General features: G+C 45.9%; 1 protein-coding gene across 1 annotated transcript in view; it reads right to left on the bottom strand.

Annotated features, from left to right (window-relative positions):
* Positions 1–16,675, bottom strand: part of HNF4A (hepatocyte nuclear factor 4 alpha) — a 62,458-nt gene extending 45,783 nt beyond the window's left edge. Inside the window, exon 1 of the mRNA XM_077168130.1 lies at positions 16,297–16,675. Within this exon, the coding sequence (XP_077024245.1) occupies positions 16,297–16,345 (49 nt within the window). The 5' untranslated portion in view covers positions 16,346–16,675. The remainder of the gene's footprint in view (positions 1–16,296) is intronic.
* Between the last annotated feature and the right edge of the window lie 784 nt (positions 16,676–17,459).

The following is a 17,459-nucleotide window of genomic DNA, read 5'->3' on the forward strand; positions in this document are numbered from 1 at the left end:
TATACATTTACATAAATTTTCCAGATATGTAAGATTTTATATATATTGCTTATGTAGATGTGCAGAGTAAATACAAGAACATGTCTGGCTAGTACATTTCCTAATATAACTTATGTAGACAGCTTAATTGAACACCATAAGTACATGGAACCTTGAGTAGGGCATGAGATTTTGTAGGTTTGTCCAGAGTGATGCCCAGATAAATCCCAGAGCGATTTGATCAGTGAATAAAAAAGTATTTGCAAAGAATAGTGAGAACGGGGGAAAATTCAACCTCCCCAAGTTGAATTCTTGATATCTCACAAGCAGTGGGGACAACCAAAGCAATAGGCTGAGCCCCCAATCTTGGGTTTGTTCATATGAAACCTAACCCCACAAAGGATTGGTCAAGTCTACTTAAAATTTAGGCTTAAGAGTCACCCCCAAGAGAATCTCTTTTGTTGCTCAGATGTGGCCTCTCTCTCCAGCCAACACAACAAGCAAACTCACCACCCTCCCCCTGCCTACGTGGGACATGACTCCCAGGGGTGTGGACCTTCCTGGCAACATGGGACAGAAATCCTAGAATGAACTGAGACTCAGCATCAAGGGATTGAGAAAACCTTCTCGACCAAAAGGGGGAAGAGTGAAATGAGACAAAGTGTCAACGGCTGAGAGATTCCAAGCAGAGTTGAGAGGTTATCCTGGATGTTATTCTTATGCATTAAGTAGATATCACCTTGTTAGTCAAGATGTAATGGAGAAGCTGGAGGGAACTGCCTGAAAATGTAGAGCTGTATTCCAGTAGCCATGTTTCTTGACGATGATTGTATAATGATATAGCTTTCACAATGTGACTGTGTGATTGTGAAAACCTTGTGTCTAATGCTCCTTCTATCTACCTTGTCAACAGATGAGGAGAACATATGGAATAAAAATAAATAATAGGGGGAACAAATGTTAAAATAAATTTAGTTTGAAATCCTAGTGATCATTGAAAGGGAGGGGTAAGGGGTATGGTATGTACAATTTTTTTTTCTATTTTTGTTTTATTTCTTTTTTCTGTTGTCTTTGTATTTCTTTTTCTGAATTGATGCAAATGTTCTAAGAAATGATCATGATGAATATGCAACTATGTGATGATATTGTAAATTACTGATTATATATGTAGAATGGAATGATCATATGTTAAAAATGTTTATGTTTCTTTCTTGTCATATATATTTTTTTAATTTAAAAAATAATTTAAAAATTTAAAAAAAAATTTTTTTCCCTGAAACTCTTCCAGCACAGGACTAGTCATCAAATAAAGAAATTACAACTCACATACATACACATACACACACACACACACACACACACACACACACACACACAAAAACATGTCTGGTCCTGATAAACACCAAACACTGGGCAATGGGGACCTTTGAAAAGGGTGACAGGGGCCTCATCAGTAAGTGCAATGCTTTATTTCTCATAAAAACAAACATAAATCAATCCAAAGAGAATATGGCCACGTACTATGATTTGACAAAACTGCCTGGTGAGCTCACTGGTGTCCATGACATTATTTATGCTTTTCTGTGTGTTTGTAATGTTTCTTACTTAAAAAGAAGAAAAAGACTATGGAAAACATCCACTGCCTTCCTCTATATCAGTAACAGACAATTCAGTAATGTAATTTTTTTAAAAAAGATACCATTTAAAATATCGATGAAACTATTATTAAAAATCTAGGAATAAAGCTAAGCTATAATAACATTTATCAGAGTTCTTTGGGGACAAAGAGAGCTTTAATAGGTGTCAATGTTTTTAAAGAGGTTCTGTGATTAAAGAATAGGGTCTTACATACCATAAGCTTCTCTTAGAGTTCATAAACCACTGGTATGTGATGTTCTCTGGTAACAGCTCTCAAAACATCTTACAATAGAACCCACTTTGGGGGAGGAAAGGGTGATCTAGCCATCTCAGAGATCCCTTCCAGTTCTCACGGCCGCCATTCTGGTTTTGGCTCTGCCAAGAATGTGCCATATGAGTTCTTTCTCAGGGCCTCAGTTTATTAGTCGAGTAAATGGGTGTGCGAAGCTTGCACTAAAAGATCTCTTAACTGATTCCAACTCTAAACCCTCCAATTAGAGCCCCGCATCAGGATTTTCCCCCTTAATTCTATTCATTACTTAACTAAAAGCAGGTTCATAGTAGAAAATTAGAAAATTGCAGAGAAGCAAAAAAGAACTGAATTTATGCCAAATGCTACTTTGGGCTGTTTTTCAAAAGGTGTGATAGAAGCTAGCTAGCATTTATAGAGCAGTTACTATATGCAAAGCATGGACTAGGACATCTTATTTTAATTCTCACAAACATGTAAGTCAGGTCTGTTCTTATTCTCATTTTACTAATGAGGAGCCTGAGGGTCAGAGAGGTCAAGTCACTTGCCCAAAGTCTCACAGCTTTTGAGATTCTAACCCAAGTCTTCCTGACTTTGTAAGGTCTTACATTTCGAAGGGGGTCTTCATCCTTCCTAACATTCATTCTCCCCCTGGCTCCCTAATACCTTTCAGGACGTTCCCATCTCCTGAAAGTCACCGTGAACCTTGGCACCTGCAAAAACAAAGTCAGCGCCTTCACAGAAAAACATATAAATCCATCCTCCAAACTCAGCCAAACATTTCCAGAAAAAACATGGCTTGCCCTGGGGGTGGGGAAAAAATAAGCCTCCTCCCACTCTAACTCCACTCCCCACATCAATGGACTTGGGCTGAATTTGGTAGATGGAGAGAGAAGAACGGGTGTGTGGTTCAGCTTCAAATTGGCCGTTGTTTTCTGTGAACGTCTGATAAAGAAAACACAATGGCTGCCAGATGGGGGCTGGGAGGTGAGATTTCTCCAGCGGAGAATTCCAGAAGACATGTGTTTTAGTTTGCTAGCTGCCGGAATGCAATGTACCAGGATCTCAACAAGTTTTTAAAAAGGGGAATTTAATATGTTGCAAGTTAACAGTTTTTCGGCCATGTAAATGTCCCAATGAAAGCAAGTCTAAGAAATGTCCAATCTAAGGCATCCAGGGAAAGATACCTTGGTTCAAGAAGGCCGATGAAGTTCAGGGTTTCTCTCTCAAGTGAGAAGGCACATGGACATGGCATCATCTGCTACTTTCTCTCCTGGCTTCCTGTTTCATGAAGCTCCCCCGGGAGGCATTTTCCTTCTTCACCTCCAAAGGTCACTGGCTGGGGACTCTGCTTCTCGTGGCTACGTTGTTCAGCTCTCTCAGAATCTTCTGCTTTCTTCAAAATGCTTCCTCTTTTATAGAATTCCAGTAAACTAATCAAGACCCACCTGAATGGGTGGAGACACGTCTCCACCTAATCCAGTTGAACAACCAGTCTTGATTGAGTCACATCTCCAGGGAGATGATCTAATTACAGTTTCAGACACACAGTTCTGAATAGGGGTTAGAAGCATTGGCTGCCTTTACAGAACACATCCTTTCAAACTGGCACAACAGGTTACCAGGCTCAAGTATGGAGACATCAGAGATAACCTAGTGGGGTGGGGAGAAGACCCAACCAGGGACAGAAGCCCAGGAGGTTTGGCCAGGGCTGGTGTGTACAGGAATGAATTTGCAGCAGACCTGGTCCCTGCTGCAGAATCTGAGGGACTGGAGCAGCGAATCCAACAGAAATATAATGTGAGCCATATACACAATTTTAAGTGTTCTAGCAGCAATGCTTAAGAAAAATGTAGATCCTTTTTTGATATAGGAGATTTGCAATCAGGGTCTCCAAACTCAAATGCCTTCAATGGCCAGGTAGATGACAGAAATATATGGAACGGTGGGACATAAGCAAACTTTACACTTTACTATAAAAAACAGCACAATAAGTGTAATGACTCATGTTCATTCAATATAAGGTCAGTGTAGAGACACTAAAGAATGGTAGGGACTGTGGTAAACTAGAGAAAGCACACTCAGTCCAAATTAGCTCCAGTGGACTGTTGGTTGCCTTATGTGTACAAGAACTCAGTATTGCTACAGCTTCCAGTTTTTTGAAAGAAGCTGGAAGTCAGGATTTTTAAAGGTTAGCACTTGATTCAAATTTTATTAAAAATTAAAAAAAAAAACTTGATGGGCTAGATCTCAACCTCTGATCTCCTCTAAACCCTTGCCCATGTTTCACAGAGGAGGAAACCAAGGTTCAGAGTGGTTAAATATTTTCCCAACTCACAGCAAAGTAAAGAACTGGGTCTTAGGTTCCTATTCTAGGTCGTCATAATTACACTACCGGAGCTAATAACCAGCACTGATATTAAGCTCGCATTATTGAGTTTACTAGGTGCCAGGTTCTGTGCTAAACACCTAATTCTGACCCCAGGAGGGAAGAACTGTTTATAACGCCAGGATTACAGAGGGAGGGGTGGACACTGAGGCTCAAAAAGGTGTAGCAGGAGGCCAAAGATCACACCTCTGCGCTTGAACTTGGGTCTATGTTAGATTACAAGACCGTTGCAAAGCTAAATCCACCCCCCCCCCATGACGATGCAACCCTCTCTAGATGCTTCCTCTTGCTACACCCTCTTCCACCTCACAGTGGATGAAGACCCTCAGAGTCTAAGGGCGAGGGGCTGCTGGGCAGGCAGCCTCCCACCTCCATCCTGCTTCAACCCCAGCACTTCCAGTCGCATCGCTTCTGTGCACTGGCTTCCATGTAAGATTTTGTTGGAAGAAAGAACAACACTGCTCCATTTTATTTTTGAGTTCGAAAACCGTTGGTTTGCCTACAGCTCCTCGATTTACAGGTGGGGAAACTGAGGCCCAGAGATGCCGAGGTCACTCAACCAGTGGTCAGGACCAGAGCATTGTCTCCCTGCCCCTAGGGCTGAGACCCACAGGCTGCAGGGCCCTAGGGGTCTGTCCAGGGAGCCCGATTTTGCCAAGGAAGCTGTCCAGTGGGCTTACCAGGGCCCCCCTGATCCCGCGCCTCTGGGCTCTGCGTCTCACCACCTTCCCCTCCCTTCCTCGCACCTGTTTGGATAACTTTTTGACCTGCTCCTTCACCGGCTCTCCCTGAGGTGCGGCGGCCTCTGCTGCTTGTCCAGGGGAATCCTGGGGCGGTTGCAGTGGCAGCCAGCCTCGGCCAGCCTCTCGTCAGACAGTTGTCAAACAGTGGCTGTCTGGGCAGAGGGAGGCCTGTTTACCCAGGGCAGGGCCCAGGCAGAAGGCTGCAGCTTCCTCCCACACCACTGGCTCGGCCCTTCCCATCTGCAGTTGCTCACTCCACAAATATTTATGGAGCACCTACTGTGTGCCAAGCACTACTCTACATGCTGGGGATACAGCAGGGAAGCAGACAGCCAGGATCCCTGCTCTCATCTTTCAGTGGGGAGACAGATGATAACCACATTAATGAACGCAAAATTTCAAGTAGCCGTGAGAGCCGTGAAGTGTGATGAGGGTAGAGGTGGCATAGACTTCAGTTGCACTGGCCCAGGAGGTTAAGACCCAAGCTATGAGAAGGAATCAGCTATGGGAAGACCTGGGGAAAGGGTATTCCTGGCAGAGAGAATAGCAGGTGCAAAGGCCCTGGGGCAGGAGCGTGCGGGACAGGCTTGAAGGATAGAAAGAAGGGCAGTGCGCCTGAAGTGGAGTGAGCAAAAGGGAGAGTGGTTTGGGCGAGGGTCCAATCTTGCAGGGCCTTTGAGGTCAGGGGGAAAAGTTTGCATTTTAAGTATAATACAAAGCCATTGGGTGTTCAGCAGGGATTTGAAACATAATTATGGCCTAAAATTTCTCTTCTTATCCTAAGTCTGTTCTTTTTTCCCCTCCAGAACTCTCTTCCAACACTCTCCAATGAGTTCTCAGGTACATTTGAGGGTGCTTCAAAGAGTGTTTAATTATTTTTTTCCTTTTAAATGTAATTTTTTAAAATCAAAGCTGTGTATTTACACAGGTAAAAAAGTTAAACAATAGTAGATGCCCGCCCACTCTTCCATATTTCATGCTTTCACTACTATTTCTTGATTTTTTCAGTTTTAAATAAAAATGCTTTAAACCCCTCATAGGAATAATCCGATACAGCTTGTGATGGTTTGAAGCTGTGTGTACTCCAGAAAAGATTATATTCTTTTTTTTTTTAAGATCACATCCTTTTAGTCCATCCCTGTGGGTGGGACCTTCTGACTGGGTTATCTTAACTGTGACATGTCCCATCTCATTCAACCCAGGCCTTAGTCCTATTAGCAGGGTTCTTTATAAGACGATAAAGCATAGAGAGAAAGCTCCACAGAAGCTGAGAGACAGAAGCTGAAAGAGAGAAATCCACAGAGGCTCACACGGAAGCCACTGAAGCCAGATGCTGGAAGCAACAAAACTCAGGAGAGGACACGCAGACGCAGCCATGCGCCATGTGACAGAGACGCCCAGGCTCGCTGCAGCCTGTCTTCAGAGTCCAGGTATCGTCCTGTTGATGCCTTGAGCTGGACATTTTCATGGCCTCAGAATTGTAAACTCGTAAGTTAATAACTCCCTTGATAAAAGCTGACCCATTTTGGGTATATTGCATTTCGTCAGCTTTATCAAGCTAAAACACAGCTATATCCCAATTTGACACTAATCATGTGCTAGCTTCGGCAGTACATATACCGATCTGAGAGGCAAATCAGAATTCAGTGTTTCGTGAGCAAAGCACACTACAGTTATCCACAATTGGCATCATCTATCCATGAACCAGGGACTTCTCACATATTCCCTCAATTAATCCTAACGATAATGCTACAAAGTAGGTATTGTTCTAGTGATAATGCTAATGCATTCCAGAATAACAATATGACATAATTACAACATGTTAGCTTTACATGCTATAAAACTATCGGCAGTTTGCTGAAGACCTTTGCATCCATCCCTTTTGATGTGCCGCGCTGTTCTGGGGGTAAGCACACCTGGCTTTATAATCCCATTTTCAGAGGAGGACATGTAGCCTGGAATATTAAAAAAAAGTCCACCCCACAGTGAGGTGCGGTGGTTAAAACAGAACCCATCTTCCAGCTAAGATGGAAGGAGCTGGGGTCCCTGGACAACTGTGAAGGAGATAAACTTCTCTCTTACATTTTGGGTTTGTTTGTTACAGCAGCTAGTAAACTTACAAACACCCTGCTTGGTTTGGAAGGCTAGCTCTGTCACTCGTGGGCTTTTGGGTAAGTTACTTCACTTCTCTGAGCCCTTATTCCCTTTTCTAAAATAATGGGTGTGATGACAGTAGCTGCTTCAAAGGGCAGTTTTGAGAATTAAAGGAGTTAATGTTTGTACAGTGCTGAGGACTGTGCCTGGCCCATGGTACACGAGTGCTCAGATAAACCCAAGCTAGAAAATGATTGAGACGGGACTTAGATCTGGGCTTCTGATGCCAAGTTCAGCACCTGCCCCCTAAACTCCAGACATTTGTATTCCTCATGATTTTTACCATATCTGCCAACTACCTGTACTGTTATCTATTTAAGACTTTTATGTGTTTTGAAGGCATACATTTGTTTCTTTTCTCCCATACATTTTTTTTCTTTTTTTTTGCATTTTTTTCCCATACATTAATTTTTTTAAGGACATTCTATATTACTACTTTGGTACACTAGTTATAAATTATATGGGGTAAAATAAATTCAACAAAAATTTAAAAGTGTTTGTCCATGTACTAGCTAAAATCAGCCCCTGTACTCTGCAGTAGACCGAAGGAAATGACGCTGTGTTCAGGTCCGTCAAGGACCTTAGGAACATTCTGTCCAGTGGCTTTTCAGCCTTTTTGACCACAACCTTCAGTGAGAACCACCTTGTGCATCAGATGCCTTACGTGCAGACGCGGGAAAGGATGCAGAGGCGGGAAAGGGTGCAGGAGGGGCGGGAAAGGGTGCAGAGGCGGGAAAGGGTGCAGGGGCGGGAAAGGGTGCAGAGGCGGGAAAGGGTGCAGGGGCGGGAAAGGGTGCAGAGGCGGGAAAGGGTGCAGGGGCGGGAAAGGGTGCAGGGGCAGGAAAGGGTGCAGAGGCGGGAAAGGGTGCAGGGGCGGGAAAGGGTGCAGGGGCGGGAAAGGATGCAGAGGCGGGAAAGGGTGCAGAGGGGGAAAGGGTGCAGGGGCGGGAAAGGGTGCAGAGGCGGGAAAGGGTGCAGAGGGGGAAAGGGTGCAGGGGCGGGAAAGGGTGCAGGGGCGGGAAAGGGTGCAGGGGCGGGAAAGGGTGCAGAGGCGGGAAAGGGTGCAGGGGTGGGAAAGGGTGCAGAGGCGGGAAAGGGTGCAGAGGCGGGAAAGGGTGCAGGGGTGGGAAAGGGTGCAGAGGGGGAAAGGGTGCAGGGGCGGGAAAGGGTGCAGGGGTGGGAAAGGGTGCAGGGGCGGGAAAGGATGCAGAGGCGGGAAAGGGTGCAGAGGGGGAAAGGGTGCAGGGGCGGGAAAGGGTGCAGAGGCGGGAAAGGGTGCAGAGGGGGAAAGGGTGCAGAGGGGGAAAGGGTGCAGGGGCGGGAAAGGGTGCAGGGGCGGGAAAGGGTGCAGGGGCGGGAAAGGGTGCAGGGGTGGGAAAGGGTGCAGAGGGGGAAAGGGTGCAGGGGCGGGAAAGGGTGCAGGGGTGGGAAAGGGTGCAGAGGCGGGAAAGGGTGCAGAGGGGGAAAGGGTGCAGTCACAGGCCGGCCTCTGCAGCCCCACTGGGTGGAGACTCAGCCTCTCGCTGCCTCTGCCTTTGGGTGAGCGACTTCACCTCTCTGTTCTTCTGTTTCCTCAAGTCAAATGGGGGTGATAAAGATAGGCATCTACTTCCAAGGTCATTGTGAGGCTTAAGAGCTGATTTGCAGAAAGCGCCTATTTTATTATTATCACAAACACACATCCATAAACATAGATAAATGAAAACTTACTCTTACCACATGGGTGCACTCTGATCTCTTCTAGTCTGTTTTCTTTCATTCTTTTTTTTAAAAATGTGGTCATCTTTGTGAAATTTCATCAAGTTATATATTAATAATTCATGCCTTTTTCTGTATGAACGTTATAGTTTGATAAAAAATATTTTTTAAATAGCATTTTTATTTTAAAAAAAGGCAAGCAATGAAAATAGAAGAAATCAGCTGATTACATGAGCAGCAAATGTGCTGCAATTATTCTGTCCAGTGCAAAAAAAGCTATAGAGTGTTGTATGCTGGCAGATAGAGGTTCTAACAGTTTGGTCACTCCCCACCCATAATTTCGGTAATTAAAAATAAAAAATAAAAATAGATAAAAAAACGAAGGCCAGTGAATTCATCTACTCAAACAAAACAAAAACAAAAAATATCCACGACACACATACACACACAGCTAGGTGCTTCAAGGGCTTTTTACAAAACAGTCTTCAACATACTAAAGCAAAGTTTAGCAAACTACTACCCCCGGGCCAAATGCAGCTCGCTGCGTGCTTTGTAAATGAAGCTTTATTGGAACACAGCTATGCTCATTCATTCATCCATCATGCATGGCTGCATTCCTGCTAGAATGGCAGAACTGAGCTGCCACAGACCCAGGTGGCCTGTAGAGCTGGCAACATTGACTATCTGACCCTTTACAAATCAAGGACATTTTAACGATTACATTTTCCTCAGCATTTTACTTTGAAAAATTTCAAACCTACTAACAAGAGCACAGGAAACACTCATAGGTCCTTCACTGAGATTCCCCAATTGGCATCATCCCATCACACTTGTTTTAGTACAACCTATCCTATCCACCCACTTGTTTTGCAGAACCACTTGATGTAAAAAAAAATTTATATTCATATTTGACTTCCGCCTCTGTGCTCAAATTGAAAAAATAATGTAAAGACTGAGCTTCCTATGTCAACATGAAAACTGCCATTCTGAACATTGCAAAAATGTGCACGTGTGTGTGCATGTGTGTGCGTTTGTGGTGACGACTTTGTAGCCAAGATGGCCAACAGCCTGCCAACAGATTCGTGCTCCCCCTTCCGCAGTGCGTGAGCTATTCCTGGGAAACAGCCGCCTGGCTGGAGACCACATGTCCCAGACTCCTTTGTACCTGGTCAGAGCCACGTGACTAGTTCTCACCAGTTAGAGGTCAGCAGAACTGCTTGAAGGACCGCTCTGGGCCACGAGGTGGAGAAGCAGGGGTACCTCCCCATCCTCCCAGCCCCAGGGAGACAAGCCTCAGACCCTGGCAGCAGTGTGTTGAAGATGACGGGCCCAAAATAGAAGGAGCCGAGGCCCCTTGATGACCATGTGAGGGAGGTAAGTAAACTTCTAATTTGTACTTTGGGTTTGTTTGTTGCATCAGCTAGTATTCTCTTAACTAATGCAACCCGATCAGTGGACTGCGTGACCCATGAATGGTCAAGACCCATTAATGATTAAGATTGCAGTTTGAGACACACTGATCTGGTCCTCGGGTTTTCCCAATATTTCTGAACCATGAGTTCTTTCATTAAATGTTCTATTAAAAGAGCCACATGGAGCTTCTGTGTTGAGCCAAGGTTGTGGGGTGGGGGGAGACTAATAGCTGGTCCCTTTGAACGCCTCTCATTGTCCTTGAAGTGAGCCCTGAGGCATCTCTCCTGACCCCTGGGGCTCTAATGACTATTGGGTGGCAATGGCTGAGCCAGGCACTTGCCTCCACTTCTCAGAAAGGGAGGCTGAGAGCCAGCAGGAGAAGGACATGAGCCGGCCAGAGACAACTCCCGGGTGTCTGGCCAGAGCAGTTCTGTCCCTCCATCTCCATGCCTTCCATTTACTCCTCGGAGTCACACACGTCCAGACCCATGACCTGGGTCCCCAAGAGCAGACCCCAGATGTCACGGGGCACAGCAAGGCTGAAGGGTAAACTCTGTTCTGACTCTCAGGCCACACAGTTGCATCCTGGAACCAGTTACACGTCCCTTATTCATTTCCATGTGTCCTGCAGCAGCCAGCAAAATGCTGAGACTGTAATTAGCATTTTGTCCCTTGCACTATAGTATGGCTTACCCTGCAGGTAAAATAACAACAATGATAGTTAAAATTTACATAGCCAGATACTCAGCACTTTATAGATATTAACCTCATTTAATTCTTAGCATAACCCCATGCAGAAGACGCTACTATTACCATCCCATTTTAGAGATGAAGAAAGTTAAGTAATTTACCCTCAGCTAGTGCATGGCAGAATTAGGATTTGAACCCAAATCCTAGCCTTCAGAGTCTGAGCTGCCCACACTCTGTCATACAGCCCCTTACATGCTAGTATGAGTGGGAACAAGTGTACCTGAAATAATGAAGATTTGGTGTCGGACAAACTAGATTTTAATCATTTGTTTGCTGTGTGATGCAGAAAAATTTATATAAACATTCAGAGGCTCAATTTCCCTGTTTATAAAATGGGAATAATACTTTCTACCTTGATGAGTTAGTGCCAGGGAGAAAACCTATAAAGTAGCCAGCATCCTGGTTTCTTTCCTCTTTGCGGGCTCAGCCTTATCCCAGAGGCAAGTGAGTGAGAAAACGAGGGGAGGCTCAGCTTGAGCCTCTCATAATCTTTTTAGGAAAAAGGTAAAGCAACCTTATGAGACAATCATAAGAGTCCCAAGACACTTTTACTACAAGATGGACTTAAATACAGTCCAGGGTAAATAAGATCAGAGCATCGTGTGACCAGGTCTAGGGGCATGTGCAGGACCCTCGCCTGGAATGTTCTCCGCTCCCTCTCTGCTCTGGGCCAACCCCCACCGAACCCTCCATCCCTCCTGTGCTTGTTTTCTGTCTTTTGTGTTCCCGCCATGGCCTATCATCCAATATCACGGGACTTATCACACAGTCTTTGATTCCCTGCTGGCCTTTCTATCTACACCACCAGACCTGGGACACCCCAAGACCCGAAGCCAGGGCTTATTCTGGGTTCCCCCAGTGCCTGTTTGTTGAAAAAGTGAGCAAATGAAAACAACGAGTAAATGAATGCAGGGAGCGTCCTGCTGGAGACAGGATTTACCGTGAATCCATTTCTTCTGTTTATAAAATGGGACAAAACAAGGCAATGGTTTCCAAACTCCAGCTGACCTGAATACCCAAAATCAATGAGGAACTTAAAAATACAACTGCAGATTCTTGGAGATTCGAATCCATTTGATGAGATGGAGATGTGACCCCACCCATTCAAGGTGGGTCTTAACTAGTTTACTGGAATCCTTAAAATTAGAGCTCACAGAGAAAGAGAGAGAGAGCTCAGAACCAACACAGACAGCAGAGAAATGAAACCAAGACAGATATTTGAGATGTTAAGCTAAGAGATGAAATCCAGAATTTGCCCCCAGAGAAGCTAAGGGAGGGCCCACAGAAGTTCAGAGAGGAGGCCACTGGAACCAGGAGCTGAAAGCAATGAAATCCAAGGGCAAAGGGCCAGCAGACTTCACCATGTGCCTTCCCATGTTACAAAGAAACCCAAAAGTGATTATCTCTAGACTGAAGGGATACTCTTGTTGGTGGCTTAGTTTGGACATTTTCATGACCTTAGAACTGTACATTTGTAACCTACTAAATCCCCTGTATAAAAGCCAATCCATTTCTCTTATATGGCATTCTAGCAGCCTTAGCAAACCAAAACACCAACCCCCTTCATATCCATCCATCCATCCATCCATCCATCCATCCATCCATCCATCTACTCTCCCACCTATCATATTCATTCAGCAATCCATCTACCCATCCATTCGCGCAGACATCCATTCATTCATCCACTCAGCAAGGCCAGGCCCTGTGGTAGCCTGTAGTATAACAAGGAGAATTAAGTACAGACTTTGCCCTTCCAAAAATGGAAGTCCATGCATTTCCAAACATGACAAGCTACAAAATGGCCAAAATAATTAAAGAAAGCTTGCTGAAAAGAAAACAAGGGGTGGAAACAATAAAGACAAAAGTCACACGAACGCACAGGTCTGTACAGCACAGCATTTCATCCTCCCAGTTGCCGTGGGTAGCCTCAGCCTTGGCTCTGGGCTGGATCCTGGTTTCCAAAGCAAACACGGCAACCCAAGAGTCGTGGCTGACTCAGCTGTGCCGGAGACTGTCCAGCGGTCATTCCTGCTTCCTTATGACACAGAGGTTCTCCAGCCTGGTGATTTTCCCCCAGGCACATCTGGCAATGTGTTTGGTTGGCATAACTGGGAGGGGATGTGGGGGATGCTCCTGGCATGTAGCACTCAGAGTCCAGGAATGCTGCTAAACACCTCAACAAAGAATTATCCAGCCAAAATGTCAATAGTGTCAAGGTTGAAAAATCCAATGAATAGAATCCTGATTTCATTTGGAGCAGCAGTGGAACAGACCCCAAGATCTGGGCCAGGCATGCATTTCCCACTTCTTTCCACTAGATACTTGCTTTCCCAGATTTCCTTGAACTAGGGAAGTCTGCTGGCAGGCTTCCGGGAAATTTCACTTTCTGATCAGAGACAAGTGCTTTGAAGAAACCCCTTCTCCTGCCTCCAGCGTTAGACATTTCAGTGTGGCACAATGCCTGGTGCTGGGACGTGGGTCTGTATCAGGACAAACAGAAAGACCAAATCCAACAGGGTGGAGTCTGGAACTTAATGATATTATTGAGTATTGTTGTAAGACTGTTTTTCAAAACTTCCCTTGATTCATTCAACTAACAAATGGAGCATTTATTCTTGGTGAGAAGTGGAGCAAGGCTGGACAAACCACTGAAGCCCCTGACCTCAACGGAGTTGATAGTCTAGACTGGAATTCAGTCTAAACGCCACAACTCACACCAACAGCTGTGTGATCAGAGTAAAAACGAGAGTTACAAAGCAGAGAGTCCCATGTGCCATGAAAGCTTTGGAAGTCCTGGTCCAGTCCACCCAATATCACCATGCCATGATTCATTCTTTACGGTTGAAAACATAAAATAACATCTAGGATTTATAGTGTGCTTACTCTGGGTAATGCACTATTCTAAGCATGCGTGCTTTAATTCATTTAATTCTCACAAGGACCCCATAATATCGGTGTTATTCCCATTTCACAGGTGAGGAAACAATGCAAATGTAAAGCTCTCTGACTCCCCGGCTTTAAGTGAGCCTGAATTTTAGATTATCTAGTGCGAAGGGAATTTATGGCCCACACATTGATTAATGTTAGCCCACAGAGTAGTTTTAAATTTCGAAACACATTTAAAATCAGGGGATTTCACATACAAATCTGTATTTTGCTTCCCTGGAATATTGCAGCCATTGGAATTCAGGAACCAAGTTCCCTCCTGAGCACAATCAACAGAATGTAAGTAGAAGCTGCTTCTTCCCCTTAGCTGGGGAATGTGCTCTCCACTTGCCACAGTCCCCACCCTTTCCTATTGTCTCTGTGGCATGAGGTTGGGTGTCAGTTGTCAATTTATTTTGGGGCTTACCTTGTTATTTTTCTTAGGGAGAGGAATTTCTCTGAACCCAAGTTCTCCAATAAATATTACTTATCTCAGACAGATGTGAGAATTAGATGAAATAATAGAGTTAGAACATCTGTCTACCCATCCGTCCATCCAACCACTCTAACAAATATTTGTCAAATCTTTGCTATGCCATGAACACTCCATGGGGCTGGGATGAAGTCTTCTTACAAAGCAGACAGAGCTGAAGACAATGAGAGGCTGTCAGGATATATGATCATTACGTCATCCTTTTGGGACGGATTCTGTGGTGTCTTCTGTTCAACCCTGGTGGGGACCTGAGACCTGGGCTGTCCTCCAGCAGCTGCCTGTCTGCCCCTTTTGGTGGAACAATGAGTCTCCCTCTGCTCAGTTTCAACTAGGTCTCACAATTGTGTCCTCACCTTGGATTAAGTACCTACTGTATGCCTAGCCCCTTTCCTATGCTATCTCCTCCAATGGCCCACCCTCGGAGAGATAGGTCCTGTTGTTATCTCCAATTTTCAAATGAGGAAATAGGTTCAGTGAGGGAAAGTGACTTGCCTGAGGCCACACAGCTGGTCTGTGAGGTGGGTCTCAGGCCCTTTGGTTCTCCTGCCTCTGCTGTTTCCCCTGAACCAGGTACTTCTGCTTGATAGTCGGGCAATGTGAGGAACGTTCCCTGGGCTAGTCCGGAGGCCAGACTCTGACACTGTCAAGCATGGCAAAGTACCCTCATGCAATGATGGTGCGATCACGTGATATTTATTGAATCCTTCCAGTGAGCAGGGTGCCAATGCTTTACACACTAGTTCTCTTTTAGTCCTCACAACAACCCTAAAACAAGCCCAGTATTCTCCACCTCAGAGGGAAGGAAACTGAGACATGGAACTGTTGAATAAATTGCCTAAAGTCACAGAACTAGAACTGAGAGCTTCTGGATTCCCGTGCATGTGTATGATTTAAATCAGATTCCAGAATGCACATAATTGTTAAAAATCAAGACCGCTAGAGAGGAAACAATAAAAAGTAGAACCCACCAACATTCTCTTGACTCTCTGTCCTCAGAAACCAGTTTCTTTGTGACTTCCACTGCTTTTTTATGCAAAACAAACACGTGTGTGCGTATACCCATATCTATCCCATTTTAGCATGCTGTACGCCTGGTTCTTCCCAGCTGTACTTTGATCGGTATTGCTTTTTCAATAAAGGTGAGCGTTGCATTGAAGAGATGCATCAAGACCTCTTTATCTAGCCCTCTACTGAGGGGCATTTGGATTACTTCCAATTTGGGGTCACCCCAAGCAGCAGAGCTGAGCTCTTCACAGTCAGTTAAATGCACCACCCACCCCCTGCCTGTAAATTTCACATGCCCAGCATGAGCCAAATCTCATTTTCCAGCACCCAAGGCCATGCATGGCTTTATCCCTCTTCCGTTAGTGAGAGAGCCACAGCTAATGGCTCTCTGGAGGCGAGGAGGGACCCAGCAGACTCTCCCCTGGGATTCATAAGGCTTGGGTCCCCTGGCCAGCCAGGCATGGAGTCAGCTATAGGCTCTCAGCCCACTAAGGCTCTCTCTCTCTTGGCTTCACTTGGCCCTGGCAGCCAAGTGGGAAGATGATTCCAGCTCCCCACCCTCTGTGGAATGTTGGAAAGTCACCTGGGAGGCGATCCCAGGAAAGCTCTCTCTCTCCTGCAGGCTAAAACAGCCCAAGCCCCTGCCCTGGGGCTCCTGCGGCCCCTCCCAGCACTCCCCACCCCAAACCGGCCATGTTGCAGGACTTAAGTCGCGCGCCCCCGGGCTTCCCTGCCGTTCCAAGGGCTCGCCGGTGGTCTTTAGTCCCAGGGGAGAGATATGGACTGGGAGTGACCCCCCAGACCTGACCGCGGTCCCGCCCCCCAGTCCTCCCCCAGCGCCCGCCGCTGCCCCACTCACCGTAGGGACCCTCCACAGGAGCCCCGAGGGGCGCGTTCACGCTGACCATGGCTGAGCCCACCCAGCCGGAGACGCGGGGGCATGGAGGCGCTGGGCCTCATACACCGCGGCAGCGGGACCCCTGGGAGACGGGCCACCAGGAAGGCAATGAGCAGGGCCAGCTGCCACCGCCCGGTTATCTTATTGATTCTTCTAATCGCCCAAGGTGGGTGGATACGTTAAAGAGTAACCAGTCACTTAGGGAACCTAAGGCTGGGACTGTCGCAGTCGCCATGGCAACGTCGACCTGGCCAGACCCGAGGTCCACTTGGGCTCCAGTCCTGCATTCTGGGTTTGGGGGGAACCCGGAGCCAGATATGAGGGACCTCAAGCCCCACACTTGAGGGAAGGAACTGACCAGGAGAAAGTTGGGGAGGTGAGAGTCCAACCTGGGTTGGGTTTTATGGCTCCAAACAGTGGGTGTGGCATGATGCAGGAGGGAGTTGGGGAAGCCAAGGGAGGGAGCGGTGGAGGAGAAAAGAGAGCAAGGCTGCATTTATGAGTGCCTATTGGATTTGGGAGTTGTTCAAGGGCATTATTGCTTTTAAATGAAACCTGAGGGTTTGAGGTGATAATCCTAATCTAACCAATGAGGAAACAACAAACTAGATTTGCCTCTAGTCTCACAGCTGGAAAATAAAGGAGTAGAAGTTACAGCCCACAGTTTCCCCTTGGTCTAACACATACTTATTGAACACTTACATGCCAGGCCCTGTACTAGGCTCCAGTGATACAGCAATGAACAGAGTAGATGTCATACTGCACCCTTGGAGCTTGTGGATTGATGAAGAAGTTGGGCATTAATCTAATTATCTAATCATCGAACGATATTATTACAAGTGGGGGAGGGATGAAAGATGGACAAACTGGGATTCTGCCTGCCCCCTCCGCTAGCACCTTCTCTATTCTAAGTGCAGCTGCTCCTGAAACCTGCATTCTGGACTCCACCAGAGCCACCTGTATTTTAGCTCTCTTGCATCTCAGATACCTTGCTTTCTGACTTTTCTGGAATAGTCCCATTTCTTTTTTTCTCCATGTTGGATCTCACGGCCTGCTTTGGGATTCTGAAATCAAGGTCTTCACCATGTTAGAGAGACTTCCAATGGAAAAGCAGGATCATGGGT

Source organism: Tamandua tetradactyla, chromosome 1, assembly GCF_023851605.1.
Source record: "Tamandua tetradactyla isolate mTamTet1 chromosome 1, mTamTet1.pri, whole genome shotgun sequence".
Taxonomy (NCBI): Eukaryota; Metazoa; Chordata; class Mammalia; order Pilosa; family Myrmecophagidae; genus Tamandua; species Tamandua tetradactyla.